Here is a 25001-nt window from a genome sequence, read left to right on the forward strand (position 1 = left end):
AATGATATATGATATATACGGTAAATTATATAATATTTTTTATTTTGTATGTTCGCAGGGTGCACCATTGATCCTAAAAATGAATAAATGGTCCGGAGTCCATAAACTAAAAAAAGTGAGTTCATTATATATTGTATACTATATTACATAATTTAAGAAAGAAAATTGATAACATGAAACAATTAGTTGAAGGAGATATCATCATGACATTCAACAATTTTGGTCATACCTGACAAGAAATAATAGAACTCCTCAAAGGTCAACCCCTAGAGGTACAAGAGAACTTGACTTAAGAAGAGAGACCTCTACGTGTCTTAGATAGAAAAGAGAAAACATTGAGAACAAAGGTGATTCCCATGGTCATGATTCTGTGGAACAATCATGGCGTTGAGGAAACTACTTGGGAGAATGAAGAACTTATAAAAGCCAAGTAAACAAAGTTATTAGTATTAGCTTGTTGAATTTGGGGGGAAAATTCCAATTAAGAGGTCGTAGTTGTGAGGCCATGATCGCATACCCTAATGCGATGAAGGCCTTACTGTAGCAATGTTGTATGAAGAGATTTTTGATAGAACGTGTTTTACAAAAAGATTATGCAATAAAAGGTCTCTATGCAAAGAAGGTATGTAGCAAACAACTAGATAAGTTAGGGCTACTTCACCTACAAACTGTGATGCATCCAATGTCAGTAGGCCAACGATTGATTGCACTCTATCGCCTGATCCAAATTAAGGATAAGGGTTGGGTAGAGACGCGTGATGTTTCGAGATTGGACTACTTCTCGTTGTTGGTAAGGATAATCATTCTAGCATGGGAAAACTCATAGAAGCGACCTATAAATAGAGGTATTTAGATTAGTTTGATGATATGTTTTTTTTTTCACTGATTCGACTTAAGAGAGAATTAAGAAGATTTCTAAGGTTTTCAAAGATCCAAAACAAGTCTGAATTTGACAAGAATTGCAAGAAAGTGCAAAGGAAGCTCTTAGGCGAGAGGAAGCTAGACTGAGGAGCTAGTTGACTATGAGTTTGAATCCTTAAATATATTTCTATTGAAACCATGAATTATATGATTTCCCTTATGCTTTCTAATTTTTAAAATGCATATGACTTACAAACGAATAGGATTTACTATAAACTGAAATGATGTGCTTTACAAAATGTATGAGAACAATAAAGGTTGGAATGAGATGATCTTTGTACCCTATGCGATATAATTCCTTATCGTTGTTGTGGGACTTGAAATAAAATTCTTTATTCTTGCTGTGCAATCTGTAATAGAATGCCCTGTTCATGCTATGTGATCTTGAACATGATGCCTTATCCTTGCTATGTGACCTAGGAAAAGATGCTCTATTCTTGTTGTGTGATATAGAATAGAATGCGTTGTTTATGCTATGTAATCTCGAATAGGATGCCTCATACTTGCTGTGTGATCTGGTATGAGATGCCATTTGCTTGCTATGTGGTCTGGTATCGGAAGGCGCGTTATGCGTGATGGGATTGATGAAATTTGCTAATTGCGTCGAGATTACTCCGCATAAATGTAACTTGACAAAAGAGTGTGGGAAACGCTAGAGTTAAGGAAATGGGTGTAGAGACGTAATTGAACATACAAATTGATTCTGTGAGATGATTATGTAGTATGCTTGGCATACAATGCGATGTGATTTATGGTGAAAGAATTGAAAAGATGATTTTCCATATGAATTGTGATGAATGACAAAAGGAGTGATTATCCCTTGAGATTTATAAATTGTCGGTAAAATTGAGATGTTGAAAAATGTTCAACGCCCTAGAATGAGTGTTTATACTTAAAGACACAATGAATGACTCATACATTATTTTTATCGCTTGATTTGGAAAAATGTCTGTGATGTGTTAAGGCAAACTTGATTTATTAAAGGAACTGATAAAAATCCCACTTACTAGATGTTTTAGTCTAGCCTTTCAAATGTTTTGTTTTATTTGTCTTCCCCTCCTCCCCCCAGGTAGCGAAGGACATCCAACGTTGAACTTGTATCCTTAATCGTTTATTGTGCCTCCTTTATCGCATCATTTTGGTAGTGGCCACTGTCTGCTCTTGCATAGCATATACTAGTTGGAAAGTCCAAGTATTTTTTTGAGTCACATTTAATGGTTGTACTAAATGTTGTAAATAGTACTAAAAGAACTTATAATCGAAATGTCAATGAAGATCTTGAAATTCATCAAAGTCCAAGTCCTGTGTGAAATTTCTTTATGATTACCTTTTTAATTTCGCTTATTAGGGGTTCGCGCAATACTTCGTGGAGAATATTGCGTGGAATGTCTAGATGATCAAGCCTCTCTTCTATCGCATAGGGCGAATTGGTTCGGATCGGATGAATTAGATCTTCTTTGATTTTTGTTCTTTTTATTTAGATTTGTTTCTTAATAATCTTTAATATGGTTTTTATCTGATTTTTTTTTTAATTTTTAGTCAAATTTATAAAAATAAGGTGTTTTTAAAATCTATTTTCCTTAATTTTCAAAAACGTGTTTTGAATTTTTGTTTAGACAATGCAAGAAGTAGAGATAACAAAAGGAACAAAAGTATCATTGGTTGAAATAGCTTGGGACCTTAGACGACCTTGTTGGATATATTACATTTTTTAATTATAATTTTTTTAAAAATTAAAGGGCAAATATACCCCTTTTAAAAATTAAGAGAAATTAGTTTTAAATTTATAAAAGTGTTAAAATTATACCTTGAATTTACGTTAATATTTAAAAATGAATCCATAAACAAATTATATAATTGTATAAATTAATTAGCACTATACTTTGAAGGCCGTTTTTGTAATTTTTCTTATTAGAAATCTAAGTTTATAAACCCTACTCTCATTTATATATATATATATATATATATATATATATATATATATATATATATATATATATATATATATATATATTTGCTTATTTTATGGTTTAATTTTTTTTCTCTTTTTTAAGGAAATTATATATCTTTTTGACTTACAATGGTCAAAATTTTTGCTTAATAAGAAAAGGCTCAAAATTATTAAGAAAATATGTGTGTGTATGTAATTATTAGTGTAATTTTGACTAATATTCAATTAATTTAAGTTTAAATCTTACCATTAAGGTATTTAATTTTTTGAGTGCATCAAAGGATATATTAAAACATCAAAGATTCTGTATTGAAACAAAAAAAAAACATTGAAGTTGCTAATTTGACATCTTAAATCTTAATTAAAACATCAATATATATAACATCTTTCATGACATTCTTAACACCATCTTTTTTAAATAATACAATTTCTACAAAAGTTAACTACGTGAATAATTTCAAAATGATGTAATGTTCATAAGAAATAAACAGTAATTTCACTAATATCTTGAAATTTTTATGGATCACAATCACTATGTCAATTTTCATTCTTTATATCTAACTAGAAAAATAATTAAAATAATTTCAAAAATTAATCTCATATAAATAAATTTCTAACCCTCAAAATTAAAAATATAGTATTTAGTGTAATTTAACAATGCAAGTACGGTAAGTTTAAAACAAAAATTTGATATATGTCATATAATTGTTGTCTAATTTGTTTTTAATACTAGATATCGTTGATTTTAATTTTATAGTATATTATTATTTATTGGGTAACATGTTATAGCTATCATTAATATAATATTAAATTTACATATAAAGAACTTATTTTTCAAAATTTCTAATTTAGTCAAATAAATTTATTATTTAATTCTCAAGGTAAAAAAATTGTAATAATACCATTTTTCCTCCTCAAATTTTAGTTGTGGGATTTCCTTGACATTATTGACAACAATTTGAATTAAGTTTACTTCCCTAAAAAATATTTGAATAATAATTTGCATGAATTGAAATAAATGAGGTTCAAACAAATCTATATCTATATATATATATATATTATATATATATATATATATATCATTACATTTTAAGCTATGAGACGTAGATTTGATGGGACAAGTGTAAACCATTGGCTTTGTGGATCTTCTTGGCATTGAGAATCATTAGAACACAAACACTTATTGGTCACAATTTGATGGGAATGAGAAGCTCTTTGCAAGCATAAGGCTTGTCCTTGTTCATCAACAGTGGCCAGTTGCAATTTGGCATTTGAACCATATTTCCATATACTTTGTTGGCTTGAGCAGTCTTGAGAAAGAATTGGAGGGAGCCCAACTCCTATGGCTTTCAAACACAATATAGATCCTGCCAACTTAATAGGAGCACCGTCTTGTTCATGACTCCAACGGTTAGAAGTCTTACAGCTACTAATTCCTAATTGATATTTTTTGTTCATCCGCATACACCCGCCGCTAAGAGGATGGTACATTATGAATGATGTTGTGAAATTTGAACTTGGATCTGTATAAAAGAGCAACCTTTGAGATTCTTCCACAAGTAAAGAGAAAAACAAAAGTAGAGTATGAAAATGTATAGAAATTAATCTTCTATTTCAAAAAAAGGTACCAGAGAAAAATAACGTATAACTTCATAAGGTATACCTTGAAGTTTTGTTTGCATTAGTTGAAACCTCTGAAGGAATAATTTTGAGTTTTTTGCTTTTGTAAAATTGGAATCTAAGACACCAAAATTTTCTTCTGCATTTTTCACACCAACTTTATAATAGTAGCTACCTTGCAATGCCCATAAGCCCCAATCAAAATCATTCTCAGTAAGATAAGAAAAAAAGCAGCTCAAAAATCGATTTTGACCCTCGTTTGTGCCTGTCTGGTCAATCCCAAACTCACTAACAAATAGTGGTATTGGGTTTTGTCCTCTCACAAGAAACCCTGCTCGATCTTCAAATCCTTGGTTGATACTAGCACAAAATGTGTTTAATGGCTTCGACATCCAAAAGTCACGCATGTTGTTTGTGAAGGAGTATAAGTGAGCCTCAAATACGAGTTTATTGTCCAAGTTGAATCCCATTGACCTATTTCTCAAGAAGCTAAGATCGGTGTCGTAGCTCAATCCCGAAACTACTACTAAAGCATTTGGGTTAATTTGGTGAATGAGTTTAGCTCCCTGACTCATATACTGAAACCACTTCTCCACGTTTTGGTTTGGTCCTCGTGGTTCGTTTCTCAAACTCATTGCTACAACCTTTTACATATATAATATTAATGCAAATGGTCAGCGTATATCATATAAATAAGTGAGAAGGCATATAAATTTTTAAACCATATCGATCACACATGGTGTCTTTTCTTGAAGGGATCAAACTATTCTTATCATATAGAATTTGATTGAAAAAAAAAAATAAGTTCATATATATTAACACTAACGACTATTTTTATTTATTGAACTATATAAAATCAAAATTTCAAATTTTGAAAATTTGAAAATATAGAGGCTAAAACAAACAAGTTTGGAGGTATATATTATTAGACAGTAGGCTTGAAAAGTATCGGAAACAAAAATAACTGATCTAGGATGATCATATTGGTATTTGGTAAATACCTCATGGACATAATAAATGGGTTTGTTCTTGTATTAGATTATTAATGCTAGACTTTGAATCCTCATGGAAAAAAAAGATGGTTTTTTAGTTAAAAATGAAAAGCAGAAGTTTAAGATACGTTGCATTAATCATCCTAAAACTATAGAAATTTTCTTGAAAAGAAAACATACTTGGGCTTTGCTTTTTAAGCTTTGAGCAGCCAAACTGATTCCTTGAAACCATTCTTGAGGATCGAAATATCGATCTCCAAAGAAGCCATTGCCATCATCATTATCACAACACCATCTTGGCTGACTTATATGATTATCCGAAACTACCATGATTCCATGGGCAGCAAGGGAATCAACCACTGCTCCATACGCCTCAACGAGTGTTAAGTTCAATATAGAAGGATTGTTTTGAGCTATTCCTACTAGGGCATCCTTCATATCAAAATTCTCAAAAGATTGTTTAACTGTCACATTGGCATGTCGTGTGAACATATGAATTGAATACGTCAAACGCACACAATTGAATCGTAACTTCGCTACCAAAGCAGCAATATCATCAAGTGGCCTGCGATGAAGACCCTCTACCAACATACCCTGCATGTGCCCTGCCCAATTTACGCACATTAACTTCACACGTCGACCTGTTGTGGCATCGATGATCCATCTTCCATTGGTCGAAAGAGGCAACGAATATGCCTTAAAAGTTAATAACAACACAAAAACACAAACTAAAGCAATATTTTTCCACTGTTGTTGTCCTTTCATTTTGGTCTTGTTTTGAAATTGAATACGGTCAAGTGTTGGATTGATGATGCAAAAGAGACACTTCTTCAATATTTATATAACCCATCAAGGATAAGCTATATTAAAATCAAAATAACTACCTAGATCGGATCAATTGTAACAAATGAAAGGATAAAATGGTCTAACTAGAATTTGGTTTAAATTCTATTTTAAGGATGATTGGTTATATCTTAATTATTCTTAAAGTAGATTGTAAGGTAAAGATTAGGAGGCAAGGTAAATTTACCTGTGTTTTTTCTAAGTACGAGTTGTATGTAGTAGGTGTTTTTTTTTTCTTTTTGTTTTTTCCATCTAGGGGTCATGTGTTAATAAAATGGATCACACCAAGGGTCTATTGTCCTTTTTTTTTTTTTTTGTCTAGAAAATCGATAAAGACATCATTGTTTGGAAAGGTTGGATTATAATAAAGATTACAGAAATATAAAGAATGTTGAGATGTGTGGAAAATCAATAACGAAACAAGAAACAGTGCGAAAACGATGGGAAAAAGGGTCGAGCGTTGAAAACTGTAGGAGAAATAGATGAGTTTGGTATAACCAAATGGACTTAAAACGCTCAATTGAGCTTAGAATTAAAACCTATTACAAACTCATTTCTATTTATTCTTTAGATTTTTTGTGAGATTATTCAGTTGTTTAGTTCGGATGAATTAGATCTTCTTTGATTTTTTTTTATTTGGGTTTGTTTCTTAATAATCTCTGGTATGGTTTTTATCTAAATTTTGAGTTATTAGTCAAATTATAAAAATATCGGATTTTTAAACACTGTTTTCCTTAAATTTTTCAAAAACTTGGTTTGAATTTATTTTTAAGACAATATTTAATAAGTAGAGATAACAAAAGGAACAAAAATATCATTGGTCGGAATAGTTTGGGACCTTAGACCTTGTTGGATATATAACTTTTGGTTATTATTTTTAAAAGAAGACAAAGGGCAAAAACCCTCTCTTAAGATTAAGAAATTATTTTTAAATTTATAAACACTACAAGAATTTGGGTTTCTGCGCGTAAACATATGATGTGTCGAAGTAGTTTTCATTACGTGGGCACATATTCGTTTCTGCCGACAAAAATATTTACGTGGGCAAAAGTTGCGTATTGCGTGGGCACATCATCGTTTTTGCCCACTAAAATATAAATGTTGGCAAAAAGTTGTGAGGTTTAAGGAAATTTTTTAAGTTGTATTTCTGTCGATATTTATTTTAGTTTATATCCACGTATGGTGTGTGGGCAGATATTTTAAATATTTGTCGACGTAATTTACGTGGCGAAAGACCTCACGTTTTTTACATATATATATGCTGACGTAATTCAGGTCAAGGCATCGCTTGGGGAAGGTAAAGATGTTCGTTTAAGGACCTAATGGAAACTTTTTTTGAAAGTAGTAGGACTAAATAGAACACAATTTTAAAAGATTAGAACGAAATGTTGCAATTATATTTTTAGGTCAAGGTGTCGCTTGAAGAAGGTAAAGATGTTCGTTTAGGTGATTGGAAAGCTGCTAATGTTGAGATTCTCAATACTTTTCAATTGCTCATAGCCAAGCCTATTGTTTACTTGGTAAGCCCTATCAAGTTAACAAGTATCTTTATTATATATTGGTTCTTTGTTGTCTATATGTCTTTTACCCGATGGTCATATCGTTTTCAATTCTTTCTATTTGTTATATTGATTAAAACATGAATGTTTTCCCAAATTTCATATCTTTAGTCACACTTGGGACATGTAAGTGTTGTTCTGAGAGTTATAGTGTCCCCTAAACACTTTTTTGAGGACTTTTTAGGTTGGTTTTGGGTTTGAAAGTCACACTTAGGCCATGCATCTTGTTTAATTTGAACATTCACATTAGAATGAGACTTATTCATTTTAATATATCTTTTTTAGGTTTATGTAGTTTGAAGGAGCGGAGAATGAAAACATTCTGCTTAGTTAACCATTTTTTGTATATGTAATTCTTTTTTTCCATTTTGGTATGCCAAAATGAAATTTAATATAGCTCATGAACCTTGACACACTAGAGAATGATTGTTTGTCATATTTTGACAAAGTATTGAATTATGGATTGTCATATTTTGACAAAATATTAATGGTTGAAAATATTTTCATTTTTAAATTTTTGGTTGCAGTGTTCAATATATTTTGTTATAGACTGGAAATTTATTATATATTTGAAATTTAATTTAGAAGCATACAATATTAATAATAAATGTAAAAAAAATTAAAATCATTTTTACCACGTTCTTTGTGTGGCTAGAAATATGTTGGCAATTAAAAAACTCTGGTGACGTTTGGTGCGTGGGCAAAAAGAAAAAAAATATTATTTAAAAACCAATTTAGCGTGGGGAGAAATTTTTCTTTCCCGACAAAAATCCTTTCATTGGCAGAAACTATTTTTGCCCACGAAACAAACGTGACCAAAAAGTTTATTTTTGCCGACGTGATGATGATCGTGGACAAAAATACCTTTCTGGCAACTTTTTTTCGTGGCTAGAAATATCTTTTCTGCCCACGATTTTAATTTGTGTGGGTATTTTTGCCGATGAAACGTAAAAAACGTTGGCAAAGGAAAAGATGATAGTGTTTCGTCCACGCAAAAAAAAAAAAAAAAAAAAAAAACGCTTCTATCCACGTTTTTCATAAGAACTGCCCACGATTTCCTGCGTCAGCGAAGACGAAAATTCTTGTAGTGAAAAATGTTAAAATTATATCCTTAAACTTGTTGGGATTATAAAATTGAATCTATAGATGATAAAAATCGAATCTTTAACTTATATAATTGTATAAATTAATTACCACCATATTTTAGAGTCGGTTTTTTGCGATTTGTTTTTTTAAAAGTTTAAGTTTATAAACACTACTCTCTTCATATATTAAATTTTACTTATTTTATTGTCTAATGTTTTTTCTCTTTGTAGGGAAATTATATATCTTTTTTATAATAGTCAAATTTTTTCCTTAATAGAAAAAAAGGCTCAACCTTGTTAAGGAAAAAAATATATAGATAATTATTAGTGTAATTTTGAATAATATTCAATTAATTTAAGTTTAAATCTTACCTTTAAGGTATTTAATTTTTTGAGTCCATCAAAGGATATATTAAAACATCAAAGATTCTGTATTGAAACAAAAAAAAAACATTGAAGTTGCTAATTTGACATCTTAAATCTTAATTAAAACATCAATATATATAACATCGATTCATGACACTCTTAACTGATCTTTTCTTAAATATTACAATTTTTATAAAAGTTAATTGTGTGAATAATTTCAACGATCTCATGTTCAGATTAAATAAATAGTAATAACTTTACTAGTATCTTGAAATTTAAAAACATAGTATTTAGTGTAATTTAACAATGTAAGTGTAAATTTAAAACAAAAATGGATATATATCTTGATAAAGTATTATTTGTCTTTAAAATTAGATATGGATTGATTTTAATCTTATAATATACTATTATTTATTTAGTAACATGTTATAGCTACCATGAATATGATGTTAAATATAATTTACATAGAAAGAACTCATTTTTCAAATTTCTAATTTTAGTTAAATAAATTTAATATTTAATTCTCAAAGGAAAAAAATTGTAATAATACTTATTTTACTCCTCAAATTTTAGTTGTGGGATTTCCTTGACATTATTGAATTCAATTGAGATAAGTTTATTTCCCTAAAAAGTATTTGAATAATAATTTGCATGAATTGAAATAAACGAGGTTCAAATAACAAATCTATCTATATATATGTAATTACATATTGAGCTCAATCAAATGAGACTTAGATTTGATGGGACAAGTGTAAACCATTGGCTTTGTAGATCTTCTTGGCATTGAGAATGATTAGAACACAAACACTTATTAGTCACAATTATATTTTAATGGAATTGAGATTCGCTAGATTCTTTGCCACTAAAGGACTAAATAAATTTATCATTCCATTGCAACCAATGTACTTGAAGATCAACCAACTTGGAGAATCTGGTTGCAGTCATTTGATTCATGTTCTTCAAACTTGCACATCTTTGGATATAAGAGTCATTTCCAAATACTTGTACCAGCTGGAGGCATCCTGTAATTTTCAATTTTTCAATGCTGTATAATACTTCACTCATTTCCATCGGCAAGCTAATCATTTTTATCATCTTCACAACCAACCAATTCAAGACTTCCGAGTTTGAAAAACTTTGACATAACCCAAAACCTCTCATTTACAGCCTGCTTACAACTCATTCTCAATGTTTCCTAAGCTTTGGAACAATGCAACCTGAAATACACACACAAAATTCTTTGTAGATTAGCATAATAGAAGTTAATTAGTACCAAATTGAAGCATATACAATTCTTGCCTACCTACATACATTGATGACATGGTGTATTAATTACCTCTTTTAACTTTGATGCTTCATCCACCGGAAAAATTAGCTCATTCGTTTCTAGCTCTTCAATTTCGTTCATATATTTAGTGAAGGAAGCTGGAAAAATAGCTAGTTTTCAACTTAGGACAACAAGTAACCTGAACTTTCCTTAGATTTGGAAATGCCACAACATCGTCAACATCTTTGTCCCACACGTACTTTAAATTTAGTAGAGATTGTAAAGATAAGTATCTCAATGGCGCCACTACTTTTGTATCACCCGAAGTCTCTTCGGCTTTTCAATTTCAAATATCATGTCCAATAACTCACAACCATGGATATCCAATCTATCTAAAAAGATAAGTAACGTCACTATATTTAAAGGAAACACGCATCTCAACTCCTTGCAATCACTAAACACGCATCTCAACTCCTTGCAATCACTAATTTGCTCTACGAATTGATAAATACTCCAATTGAGGAAATGAAACCTGAAATAGTTTTAATTTAATCTACTCAGCTACAAACAAACATAATTAATTTATTAAGGCAACAAATGGAAGGTAGAAGAGTTGAGTTTTATGGTACACATACCTGTCGTTGATCAAAGCAAGAAACATTTGATTGTTGGATGGATGATTTGGTACTGCAGAAACAGCTTGTAAGTCTATTCACACCCTCAATGTGTAAAGATGTCAAAGGAGAAGTGCAAATAGTGATCTGATCTTCAATTTCTATTGATACAATCTCCTCCATCATATCACATTCATAGATCATAATCTCTCGAAGATTTGAAAGCCCTTTAATTTAAAAATAGAGAGTGAAAAAAAATTCCTCAGCTGCTTGCATCATTCTATTTTTATGACTTTAAGTTTGTTGAAGAATGCCTCGGAACTATAGTCTCCAACATCACCATTTCATTAAGAACCAACCACTCCAAAGATGTGAAATCATTTCCTCTCAAATGTGGTGTCTCTAAATTATAGTCGATTTCAAGACACTAATTCAACAGGGGATAACCATTTCCAATTGGTTTGAAAATATCATTTGCAAAGCTTTTGGAGTCATTTACAATCATCAAATTTTCAGTTCCTTCTAATAATATACTAAGTTTCGCCTCGTTTAATGAACCATTCTGTGATTCCATATTAAAATACATATTTTTTTTTCATATTTATTAAAATTCGACAATGGTTCAAAATAATGATCAAACTTGTACTTATATTCACCAACATAAATAAAGAACTCTCTTAGGTTTTTCAAAATTTGTGAACTCAAAGTCTCTGAGAGAATGGTAAGCTTCAAAACACATACTCTTAAAATAGAAAGATGTGACAGACAATTCAATTCTGAAAGTTGTGCATTCCGAATCCATGTGTTCTTGTACCTTACTTCTTCTCCCCATTCCTCAAAGCAGTATTCTATATCCAACTCTTCTAATTTGGTCATGCTTGAAATAATGTTCGTGTGAATCACCACCAAATTTAAGCAACTTGACACAACTAATACCTTAAGTTGTTTCAATTCACACATAGACGTCGTTGGTAATTCTGTGATGCCGAAACAATAACTAATCCTCAAAATTTCCAATTCCTTCAAGTGTCCAATTGTATCAATATCCTCACACCAACAATGTGACATACATAACATTCGAAGGTTCTTTAACGATGTCCAAAATGGTTTAAGAAAACTTGTTCCTCTCATGTCCAAAATCTTAAGATTTTCCATTCCTTCAAAATATGCATCCATAATGTCAATATATTTCTCTTGCCCCCGATAAGGAAATCTTAATATTAACAATTCTAGCTTTGGAAACTTCATGTTGGAAGAAGGTTGCAAAACTTGTTACAGTCTACAAAGATTCCCCGATAAGATCCACATTTATCCTCATCTATCCCTTTGCAACTTGTACTATATCCATAGTAAAGTGTAGACATGTTAAAGTTTTGTCCAATGTATATTGCAACATCACGAACTATATCATGCATTTTAACGACATCTCTATTCTCAAGTCGTTGAAGTAAAGAAGATGATGTAAGATCCTCAACCAAGTAATGTGCTTCACTTCTTGCTTCCTTCCAAGTATTTACCTTCAGCAATCCCATACCCATCACATACATTTGTAGATTCTTTACTGAAATCTTATGATCATCTGGAAATACACTACAAAGAAGAAATAGTGATTTCGCTTCTTCTCCGTCCAAATATTCATAGCTCAATTTAAGTGAAGCATAAACTTTTTCACCCACGTCAATATTCACTGGAATTGAAGTTTTCAGCTTACTTAACACTCTCTCCCAATAATAATTTATATGTTTTGATCTCTTTAATGTTTTCGCAATGATATCAAGTGCAAGTGGTAATCCTCCACATTGTTAGGACCTCCTTTGCAATGTTTTCCATTGTTGTATCGAACTCATCACCAATGATTTTCTTAAAAAACTTCCAAGACTCTTCCTTGTCTAGGCAAGTCACCTCAAAACACTCTTTTATATTCATTTTATTGGCTAGAACATTTTGAAAACGACTTGTCATTAGTGTCTTACATCCTTCTTTACTTAATGGAATTCCAACATCCTTTATAATATCAAATTCATTGCACAGATCATCGAATGTGATAAGGATATTACCTTTCATTTCCACCAATGCATTTCGTAGAAAGGCTGCTCTTCCCTCCTTACTCTTTGGCAATTCTTTATTGAGGAAGTCCCCAATTTGTTGCATATTCGTTACATCATTAGATTGACCTACAGTCACATCAATCACTAGATCAAACAATTTTTCTTCCAATACCAATTTGTTAACTTCCTTGATCAAATAGGTTTTTCCAACACCTCCCATACCATAGATTCCAACCTTTTTTACCTCAGGTTTTGCAAGTTCATCCTTAATTTGTTTGGCCATTGAGGTTTTTGATCCTAAAATTTGATAACCTTTAGGAACAATAGTATTCTTAGTATCCGGTAAAGGTGCAGGACAACCAACTTCCAGAAATTTGTTTCCACAGTCTTTGAGTCGGCAGATATCCGTCTCCCTCTTCCTTGCTTTTCTACTTACTTGGTGTCGTTGGAGAAAGTTAAAGCAAGGTGGGTTGGAATTGAATAGCTCATCATGTTTCTTTTTTTCGCCATCCGCAGCGACCAACCACTCTGAAACTTCGGTAAAGATGGTATATGCCTTGCTTTTTGCATCTTCAACCCTTAGATCCACATCCTTTCTAGTAGTCTCAAGATTTTCAAGTAGCTCTTTAAGCTCATTCTTGTTTCTGTTGTAGAAAACAATGTAACCAACTGGTTTAATCACATACTTTGCTATTTGTGTTACAATTCCTGATGCAACATTTATTATAAATTCGGCCATTCTTTGGTATTTTTTCTTCTGCCTTCAAACTGATCTTCAATACCCTTTCATTCTCTGTGGAAAATGAATGTAGGATATGGTAAAATTGCATAAATATATACATCAAAAAATGAAAAAACTTATCATTAGAATCGTGGAAACGTACACTATAAAACCCATTTTTCCCCCGTAATCTTAAGATATCTCTACTACAAAAGATCTTTTGATCATTCAGTTCAGTTTTTTTTTTTTTTTTGATTATTATTATTATCTCGAGGGTAAAGGGATACTTTTTTATGTTAATTTTAGACTATTGTGACATAACTTTATTAATTTTAATATTTTTATTTTTATAGAGTACAAATCTGACAAAAATATAATAATTAAACGAGCCTTTTTCAAATATATAACAAAGCGCCCACGATAGAAAATACCAAAAATGCACTGTCAACCGCCATCAACAACCACCATCAATCATTTAAGGAATGATCGTTTAGATTTGTTCGTTTAGATTTGGCTACCGCAAATCTACACGATTTATTTTTCAAAATTTGGTACACGATCGTTTAGATTTGACTAAACAATTTCTTTTATTCTTTTGGTACTGTTCACACAAGATTCTTGGAGAAATTTGGTCCTCTAATTCTCTCTCGGTTGCTTCATTTGAGGAAACAAAGTGGCCAGCTTCAGTCTTCTGTCTCTTGTAATCTCTAGACTTTTTAGAGTAAACAAATTTTCCACCAACAAATGAAGAGAACTTCTCTATTTGAATTTGGGCCTGATTGGTCCATGGACCAGACCTATGGGATATTTAATTTTCGGCTAAGTTAATCTTATTTTTGGCTCAATTGAATTTTAGTTCAAGTAAATAATATTTAGTTGAATCAAAATAATTAATTTGATTCAATTGTCATAATAAAGACATGTGACATCATTAGAATTGTCCAATTTTTCTTTAAATTTAATTTAGGACACACACCAATTTTTAGTTAATCCCAAATACAATTATTTTAGTAAATGACGTGACAATTTGTGATTGGTTCTAAAATTTCTTATTCAACAAAAGCCCCCTCTTGAGATTTACGTACGTCTATGGGTAGGTGAATCTGGAAAAGATAAATTTGAAACCAAAATACGAGCATTTTTTTGCTTAATTTGACTTAAATTTGACATATCAAATTAATCAAACTAAGAATTTAGTAGATGAGTTTGATTTAAATTTGAAATAAGTGTTGGAATATGGAAAATCCTTAATGTGAGAAAAGTTTAAAGTTTTATGTTTAACTTACTTTGATTTGAGGATAAAAATTTAAATTTGATGATTTTTTTTTATAAAATTTGGAACCATATTTTAATTTGAGACAAATATGAGGTTTCTACCATACTCTAATTCGTCGTGAGGATCCACAAGAATTTTGAATGACCAATTTTAATTTTAGGATAAAATGACCAAACTTAATTTTAAGATAAATACGAGACCTCAATCTTAGAATAAAGTTAGACTTATGACTCCAATTCAAATTTGAAATAAAAATGGAGGAAAATCTAAATTTTAATTTTAATTTGGAGGTACAATTTAAATTTTAAAATATTTAATTATGCTTAATTATCTCAAAAGGTGGAATTCGAGATTTTATTCAAAAATAAAATAACATAATTGAATTTTAATTTTATTTTAAAAATTAAAAAATTTAAAATATATTTAAATACATCAAAAGTGCAATCCGAGATTTTATTCCAAAACAAAATAACATAAGATAATTGAATTTTAATTTTATTTAAAAAATAAAAAAAATTAAAATATGATTAAATATCTCAAAAGTGAAATTCGAGATTTCATTCCAAAATAAAATAACATAAGATAATTGAATTTTAATTTTATTTAAAAAATTAAAATATTAAAATATGTTTAAATATCTCAAAAGTGAAATCCGAGATTTTTATTCGAAAATAAAATAACATAAGATAATTCAATTTTAATTTTATTTTATTATTTAAAAATTTAAAATCATTTCAAATTCTCATAGAAATTTGACTTGTTAGCCTTATAAATAAACCCATACATTATCATTCTTTTCTCATCAAACAGAACAAATGTATGAAAAAAAAAACTTCTCTTCTCCCTCCCTTTTTTTCCTTTTTTTTTTTTTTTTTTTTTTTTTTTTTTTTTAACTTTTAACTTATTTTTTTTTTATTTTTATGTTTAGTAGTTGTTAATTTGTTGCACCAACTTGAAGCTCTACCAAAGGTTAATGTTTTTTTTTTTTGCAAGCATATATGAGTTTACAGTCTCCTCCACATCCTACTTCTTTGACTATCAGCTTCTGGGGTTTGTTCATGATAAACGATGCAATTCTGACACCCTGCTGCTTTTCAGGGCTTGTTCATGATAGACGGTGCAACTCTATCATGACGCACTGCTACTTCTTGAGGTTTGTTCATGATAGACGATGCAACTTTATTACGACATCCTGCTGTTTCTTGGGGTTTGTTCATGATAGACGATGCAACTCTATCATGACACCCTACTACTTCGTCAACGTTTAGGTTTTGAGAAGATTCATGTAGACGGCCTGACTCCTCTTGAAAAGTATCTAAATAGTTACCTTAAGAGGGTAGACAATTTCAACGATGTGCAATCTTTATATTTTGCACAGTTGTTGTCAACAGATAAAGCTCGTCAATTAGATGAGAAGGCATCTGTTATTAAGGAAACTTTAACTTTGATGGACCAACTACGAGGGGATGCCAAAGTTATTTAGGAAATAGCCACACAGTTATCTTTAAAAAAGAAGGATCTGGAGAGGAGACTTTAGAGCATAAATGTTGAGTCTGAACAACTGTGGATCTTATCTTGTGTGAAAGCAGAGGCCATAGACCAACAAAAACTTGAAGTTGTCAAGCTCCAGGATGAAGTTAGCACACTTGAAAGCACCTCTGCTATTATTGAAGAAGCGATCGAGGCCCTAGCTACGGTTCGCAAGAGTATGGATGTTGCACGTGAAGAACTTAAGAACTTCAAGTGAAAGCTTTGGTTTATGCGCTCTTTGCCCCATTTTCTTTTGTTGCAATTCTTGTAGATGTAATAATTTTGTTGAATGATAATGCACAATTTTTTTATGTAGTGTGGTTGCATTTATATTTATTTTGCATTTTTTACATATGAGATGACAATGAAACATAATTCTTTTTTTTTTCTTTTACGTGTGACTGAACTTAAGATTTATTTTAAGTTAGCTACATACCCTTATAGGAATCAAATCATAATGTAGTTCAACTTGAGGTATTTTTTTTTTATTAGACTGAACTTAAAATTTCTCTTAAGCTGCCTATGTACCCTTTTATAATATAGGGATCAAGTTAAAACATAGTTTAACTTTTTTTTTTTGGCATTCAACTTTTAAGCTCTTGTGGGCTAGGAGCACCATGCAGTTTAGGCTCTTACGATAAGGAGCTTTGTATATTTAGCAACTCATATTTTCATCAAGAGTTTGTTCTCCTCCTTTGTTTGTAGGATTGGTGAATATAACAAGTCTTGGCTTTACCGTCAAAGAACCATTTGTATTTATGTCAACAGACAATTTCCTTTTCATGTGTGATGGGACTCGACTGTGGATCTTACCGTCATCATTGTTTTCTTCGTGAAATAGTTTTGCCTTCAATATTTTCATCTCTCTTTCATGTTGATCGCTTTTCATCTTTAGACGAGCGATCAAAGTAGATGTTGAAGGTCGATCTTTCTTTAATGTAGAGATACTTAGCCTTTTGAAAGCTTAAGTTCGAGTGGAAGAAGATGTTGGACGTTGATTTTTTTCTTCTTTTCTGGCCATACTCAATCTTTGAAAGACGGAAGATCGAGTAGTTGAAGGCTTGATACAATGAAAGATAGAAGTCCTTTGATTAATTTCATTTGAATTGTCGACTTCTTTAGAAGATGCATAATTGTTGTCAACTTCTATTATGCTAACAGCATGACATGCAGTGACTTTTAATATTTCTTTTGGATTATCCTCAAGGAAGCTTCTTGAAAAGAATTCTATCAAAGTTATCGACCGTCAAGGTCAGAGGAAGTCCTCGTCTTTTCCTTTGATAAGTCTAGGCTTCGATATCTTCTTGTTTCTTATTCTTTTTTTTATGAGTGATGCTTCCTTTTGAATGCTTTTGATGGAAGTGCGACTTCGTTTGAATAGAATTTGTTTGTCTCCCTTTTTGACGAACCACGACTATCCATTCGTCGCCATCATCTTCAATAGACTCTTTTTGTTTTGAGAGTTCGTCGTCATGATCTTTTGTTAGAATCGAACAAGTATAGATTCGAAAGTCCCAAATTAAATCAAACTTTCCCTTTGATCATAAAGCAACGTTGATGGTAGAACACTTAAAGTCATCTTGACTGTAACATAATTCGTTTGAGCTACTTCATCAATATCCAGCTCAATCTTATTTTCACAAGCCAACTTTAAAATCAGCTCCTTCAACACGAAGCACTTTGCAATTGGGTGATTAATGGTCTGATGATACTTGTAGTAGTTAGGATCCTCTACTTTTCCTGCTTGCTCTGGTCGTTTACATTCTGGCAATTGAATAAGTTGTTTCTCTATCAATTGCTCCAACATGTCTGCAACATCGAAGTCAAGAAATGGATAAACTTTTTCCTGTCTTTCTCTAAGAGTTGGGTGTCGCTTTTCATCGTCATCATGATTTCTTTCAAGTTTTGTTTTTTTTCTTTTAGAGAAAGATTTCAATGGAGTCTCTTAAACAACCATAAACTCGTTTAGGATAATATTTGCAATATTTTTAGTGTCATTAATTTCATTCTTGTTACTCTTCATTCTTTGAACGAAAAAATTTTTTGCTCCTCTGTTAGTGATACTCAACTCCATATCATGGGCACGAGTTATCAATTCTTCAAACATGCGAGGTTTTATTCCATGTAAAATATAGAGAAGTTTCCAGTGCATACCTTGGGTGCACATCTCCACTGCAGACAGTTCTGTGAGCTTGTCTTTGCAATCCAGGCTTAGAGCTCTCCATCGATTTATGTAGTCAATGACTGGCTCTCCCTTCCATTGTTTGGTGTTTGTCAACTCCATCATGCTGATGACATGCCTAGTGTTATAGAAGCGGTTGAGAAACTTTGTTTCCAGCTGTTTCTAGCTGTCAATTACTTCTGGCTCTAGATCAATATACCACTTGAAAGCATTTCCTTTTAAGCTTCGAACGAATTGCTTGACTAGTTGATCTCCTCTTGATCCTGTGTTTTTGCATGTTTCAACAAAGTGAGCAACGTGTTGGTTTAGATTGCCTTTTCTGTCGATTTGTTGGAACCTTAGAGGTTGGTACCCAACATGCATTCGTAAGTCATTGATTCTCTTGGTGTATGGCTTGGAGTACATGAAAGAAGTTTGTGGTGGTCCTCCATACTGTGCTCTTATGGAGCTTGTAATCATATCTTGCAACTTCTGAACTAAGAGAGAAGCAACAGAAGCTGATTATTGTTGTGGTTGGTTTTCTTGCACCACATTCTTCCCTTTATCACTAGCTTTGACAATAGGAGTTTGACTCGACTTAGCTGTTTCATGAATCTGCATCTGCTCTCTCAAAGCTGTGATTTTATGGTCTTGTTCCTCCACAACCTTCATCAGGAGGTTAATTTTTCTCTCCATCTTCGTCATAGCAGCTTCGGCCGTTATGTCAACCATCATGACAGACATCACGTCAAGGTGTGCTTCCTTCTTTAACTTGCTAAAGGCAGAATCAAAATTATCGTACAAAGGATTTTCCTTGATGAAAATTCCAGCTTTAGGAGACAACATCAATTGCTTAAGAATGCTTTGCATGATGAAAAAACCTTGATCCTGCTCCTGGGTGATTACCTTAGAACGACTGTAGGTGATGGGTCTTGTGTAAGCGTCACTTGCAACAGAAGATTTGGATGCAACCTTTTTTGATGCCATTGATTTTTTTTTTTTGTAGATTTGGATGATGAGAGAGAGATGAGAGGTAGAAAGGTCTCATTGGGCGTGTCAATTTGGATTTGATGTGATGTAGTTCGATCTCTAGAATTTGATCCTTTGATTCTCTCTCGGTTGGATGCTTACGTTTGATTTAAGGAAGCAAAGCATGTGATGTTCTTGAAGTTAGAGTCTTGGAAGAAAGCTTGTATCTTCGAAGAACTTCAATCTTCAAAGGTGGTCGACTTCTGGAGTTAGAGAGTTTTCTGGCTCTTGAGAGAATTATCTCTAGACCTTCTAGAGTAAAAAATTTTCCAACCCCACAAATGAAGAGAGCTCCTCTATTTATAGAGTTCCCTGGTGAAATTTTATGAACTTGGGCCTAGTTGGTCAATGGACTAGACCCATGGGCTCAATCACATGGATTTGGGTAATATTTAACTCTGGGCTAAATTAAGCTTATTTTGGGCTCAATTGAATTTTAGCCGAAGTAAATAATATTTAATTGAGCAAAAATAATTAATTTGATCTAATTGTCATAATAAAAACATGTGACATTATTAGAATTGTCAAATTTGTCTTTAAATTTAATTTAGGACGTGCCAAATTTTAGTTAATCCCAAATACAATTATTTTAGTAAATGACGTGACAATTTGTGATTGGTTTCGAAAATTTCTTATTCAACAGATATATGATTGTTTATTTTTTTTTTACACAATCGTTTAGATTTGACTACTTCAATCTAAACGATTTTTTTCAAGATTCTTTATACACGATCTTTTAGATTTGGTTATTCTAATCTGAACGATGTAAAAAAAGGAAAAGATAAAATACGATGGAAGAAAGAAATCGCAGCAAAAAAAAAAAAAAAGAGAAAAGAAGAAAAATGATGGAAAGAAATCACAGCGAAAAAAAATAAAAAAAGAAGAAAGACGATAGAAAGAAATCAGATTTGGTGACGTAAAAAAAGAAAAAGAAAAAGAAGAATGACGATGGAAAGAAATCGCAGGAGGAGGAGAAGAAATACGAAAGGGCAAACCTGAAATATTAAAAAAATTGGTTAACTTTATGGACTTTGTTACACTGACCGTAAATATTTTAGTAGTTTGTTATATTTATGAAAAATTTTCATAATTAAATTTTCATACAAAATTATTTTCAACTTTGTTCAATTTACGAAGTTAACTCTCATATCTTAAATCTTTAATCTATATCTATATCTTAAGCTATATAAGAGGTTTTACATGGAGAAATTTTTTTGTCCATTTTACCCTTTAATTATAAGTTTTCTTATCATTCATTTGATGACAATTTTGTCATTCAACTTCAATGCATGAATAGTGGTCATTGGTGCATTTTAACTTTTCTTCTCAATTTTTCTAACCATTTCAATATTTGATTGAAAAATATTTATCATCCTAATTAACTCCATGGGCAGTGGAAGAGTTTTTATAGTCATGATATAATAAACTCAAGGAAGCCTTTTAAAATTCTCTAACTCACGCTTTCTACCAATTTATTCAATATAAATGTATGGTATCTCCTTGCTTCATTGAAGCACTGAGTCATTATCAAATAGAGAGGGGAATGCAAGGAGACACGAAAGATGAGAAGATAAGATAATGAGCGAATCTCGAAAATTGAATCATCAATTAGGTGTAGAGGAAAATGCAAAAAGACAAGATTTATTTTTCGATGGTGTTGGAGATCATATATACAAATATATTTTCTTTCATTTCTTTGTAAATTTTATTTTATTTTTTATTTATTCGAAACTATTTTTCTTTTGTTATTTTTTTCATTATCTACATGAGTAGAATGAAATTTTTTCTTGCATATTCTTTTCTATTATATTTTTTCTTTTTTTTTTAGCTAAAATGAGAAAGTAAAATAACATAAGACTTTATTATTTTTTTTTGTTATGTCTTTTATTTTAAATTAGTATATCTCTTCTTTGTGCTTTTCTAGCTAGATCAACACTATAAAATTTCTAACATTTTCTTTGGATAATATATATATTTTTAAATTTAAAATTAGTATTACTTTAGATATAAATTTTTTGAAATCAATAATTTTATATACACGTTTTCAAATTTTTAGTTTAGAAATATTATATAAACTTTATATTCTGTAGCTACTATGAACGTCTTATGAATATTTAATTTGTTACAAATAGCCAAACACTAAAATAATAAAAGATAATAAATTAAGTATTTAATCTCCTAAAAAACTAAAATTATATATATACACACAAATATTTTCTTCATCAATTTTCCAATAATCATTTCTATCATGTTTCTATACATCACTTTAATATCTTTTTGTTCTTTTTCTTCGTAACTCCTACTTCTCTCAATAATCTTCAATAATATAATATAATTCAAAATTATACCATAATCTAGAGATATAACATTAAGTTTTTAAAAAATAAATTAAATCTTATCGCATATTGATTCATTAACTAAACTTGAAATAAATTGACTAACACCAAAAGAATGAAAGAAATGTTTTTAAACTACCATCAGCCTTACTAAAATTACCTTAGTAAATTTAATGATATGAATATAAAAAGTTTGTATCCACTGTTTTGTTGAAATTAATTTTCATTTAATTTGGACTTTGGAGAAAAGTTGGTTTTATTATTACTATTATTATTATTATTATTATTATTATTATTATTATTATTATTATTATTATTATTATTATTATTTGTGTGTTAAAACTAAAATGTTTTATTCAACAATTTCCCTAACATAATAATAATAATAATAATAATAATAATAATAATAATAATAATAATAATAATAATAATAATAATAATAATAATAATAATAATAATAATAATAATAATAATAATAATAATAATAATAATAATAATAATAATAATAATAATAAAATGCTTTTAAGACTTTTTCAATTGATCTGGAAACACACACTTTTATTTGAAGTCTTCTAAAGAGACTACTTTAATAGGGCAGCAATTGAAGAAGCACCATTAAACCTACTAAAAGCAATAATAAAAATGACAAATATATTATTACATATTCTAATTAAGAACACATCTAAGGACAGATGTAACTAACAAAGCTATTTATTTACAATTTATGCAATTTTGTCTCGATAATGAAGTTTTAAGAACATATGAAAGAAACACACACACATATATATAAATATATACTCACCTTAATTAATTAGATGAAAAAGAGAGGACAGCGTCGTCTTGTGGGAGAGACTAAATAAAAAAAGAGTAGAAATGATAGTCTCTGGTGGTGAGAAAATTAATTTGGAAATACATTTATTTATAAACTTGCATGGTGGGACGAAGGACAGAATTATTCTTTATCGATTGCATGTATTTATGCTATAGATAAAATATTCCTTCCGACCAGATTTCATGATTGAGTCCAATCAACTTTGCTTTATTTTTCTCATATGAACCAAATATGAACAATTAACTCTTCCACTTTAACCCTTTACTATTTTTCGACTTTAAATTATAACAAAAGAAAACTACTTTTCAACTTTAAATAAGAAGAGAACTACTTTTGACGTAGATCGTTAGATGGTGACGGAGTGACAGAACATACCAATTTTGTTTAAATTTAAGACATGTTGAACCATAATTTTGAAATAGGTTAAAATTAATCAAACCAGATTGTTCCCTATGATCGCTGTAATATGTTTTCAAATGTATCAAGGTTATTGAAAATATTTATAAATATGGAAAATTTTTACTTTTTATATGTCATAGGTAACGATAGACACACATAAAAATCCATCATTTTATTGGTAGACCCAGATACACAATAATAGATAAAACGTAGATCTAATATGCTTTTAACAATTTTGCCATTTAAAACACTTTTCGTGTTTTAGATTGATTTTAAACATAGAATAAGTTATTTTAATAATTTAGTGAGAATCACCTAACATTTAAAACACTAAAGTAAATACTTTGTATAAAACCAATTTAAAGTCTTATCTTCTACTAAAAAAAACGCTAGATTTCTCTTTTGTCTGCTTTTTCCACACAAATATCTTGTATTAGGACTAGCTTAAACTATCCCAGAGTCAATTCTGCATTTTCCCTCGTTCATTGTTTTCGCCTTTACTTTGGACATTCTTTCTTTTTGAATGCAGCCTCCATAGCTTAATTCGTAGTCTGAAATCTACCATATTAACCTAGAATAGCGAATAGTCCGACGGAATATACAAAGAATTTGACTGCGGAGCGCAATCAATGAACAAAGACTATTGAGATAAGGGAAGAACTGATTAAGATAAGGAGAGGCACGAGGGTGAGCCCTTTCTCTGGCTCTTGCATAAGTGCTTGAAGCAGAAGTCCTTCGGTCGATTCAGTCTTTGAATTGCCCAAGCCCGCTTATATTAGAATCTTCTTTCATTCATTCATGAAAGTCAATTCAACTCCTTCTCCGCCTCGCGCCTCCGATAGATATAGAATGGGTGTGGGGATTGCCGCTCGAAAGAGAAGAAGGGCAGAAGGCAGACCTGGATAAGCGGAGTCACCTAAAGGAATCGTCCTCGGCAGTTCCGGTCCTCGCAGTTGAAGTATCCTTTTCGCTTGCTGGAAAAGTTCTTCGATCGATCCTATCCCGCCTCATCCGTCGGCCAATTGCCTGCTTCTTATACTTTTCACTATTCAGTCAATCCTTAGTGGAACGAACAAGTCCTCCGGACCAGTCGCTTCTCAAATTCTTCGATCATTCTTTGATCCTTTCAGCTTGAATCTTGGACTCCTTTCAGTCGAGCCTCCTACAGAGTTTGATTTGCGCTCCTTAACCATCAAAGTTCAATTCTATCAGATAGTTGATCCTATCAATGTGACGACTTTCTTCTTCCTTTAAGTCTTCCATTGATTATGACCCTCTAGGCTTTCTCTCTTGATTTTGATCCCTCCTTCAGAAAGCCTATCCTTAAATATTCATATTCAAATTTTGTTAGACGATTTAAATCTACCTTGGATGCCATAACGTAGATTTTAAGCTATAGTAATTACAAGATAAAATATAGCTAAAAAAACTTGAAGAGAATCTTCTAAACA

At 30.9% G+C, this 25001-nt stretch overlaps 2 protein-coding genes across 2 annotated transcripts; both read right to left on the minus strand.

Annotated features, from left to right (window-relative positions):
* Nucleotides 1-3961: 3961 nt before the first annotated feature.
* Nucleotides 3962-12765, minus strand: LOC103498458 (glycosyl hydrolase 5 family protein-like). Its single transcript, XM_051079112.1, has 7 exons — nt 12495-12765; nt 10674-10762; nt 10514-10554; nt 10244-10415; nt 5665-6180; nt 4536-5136; nt 3962-4422 (listed from the first exon to the last, which is right to left on the minus strand). The coding sequence occupies exons 1-7, from the start codon at nt 12763-12765 to the stop codon at nt 3962-3964; spliced, it is 2151 nt and encodes a 716-aa protein (XP_050935069.1).
* On the minus strand, nt 11840-23246 carry LOC127143863 (disease resistance protein SUMM2-like). Its single transcript, XM_051079124.1, has 2 exons — nt 23122-23246; nt 11840-14059 (listed from the first exon to the last, which is right to left on the minus strand). Exon 2 carries the CDS (start codon nt 14003-14005, stop codon nt 12992-12994), a length of 1014 nt encoding a protein of 337 aa, XP_050935081.1. The 5' UTR covers nt 14006-14059; nt 23122-23246; the 3' UTR covers nt 11840-12991.
* Between the last annotated feature and the right edge of the window lie 1755 nt (nt 23247-25001).

The sequence above is a fragment of the Cucumis melo genome, chromosome 11 (assembly GCF_025177605.1).
Source record: "Cucumis melo cultivar AY chromosome 11, USDA_Cmelo_AY_1.0, whole genome shotgun sequence".
Taxonomy (NCBI): Eukaryota; Viridiplantae; Streptophyta; class Magnoliopsida; order Cucurbitales; family Cucurbitaceae; genus Cucumis; species Cucumis melo.

Excerpts from the sequence above, each read along its gene's own strand:
- LOC103498458 (XM_051079112.1), bottom strand. The coding sequence starts at position 12,765 with ATGTATGTGATGGGTATGGGATTGCTGAAGGTAAATACTTGGAAGGAA. Across the intron at positions 5,137-5,664 it reads GCTTAAAAAGCAAAGCCCAA|GTTGTAGCAATGAGTTTGAG; the intron begins GTATGTTTTCTT and ends TATATGTAAAAG. Across the intron at positions 4,423-4,535 it reads AATGCAAACAAAACTTCAAG|AATCTCAAAGGTTGCTCTTT; the intron begins GTATACCTTATG and ends TACTTGTGGAAG.
- LOC127143863 (XM_051079124.1), bottom strand. The coding sequence starts at position 14,005 with ATGGCCGAATTTATAATAAATGTTGCATCAGGAATTGTAACACAAATA.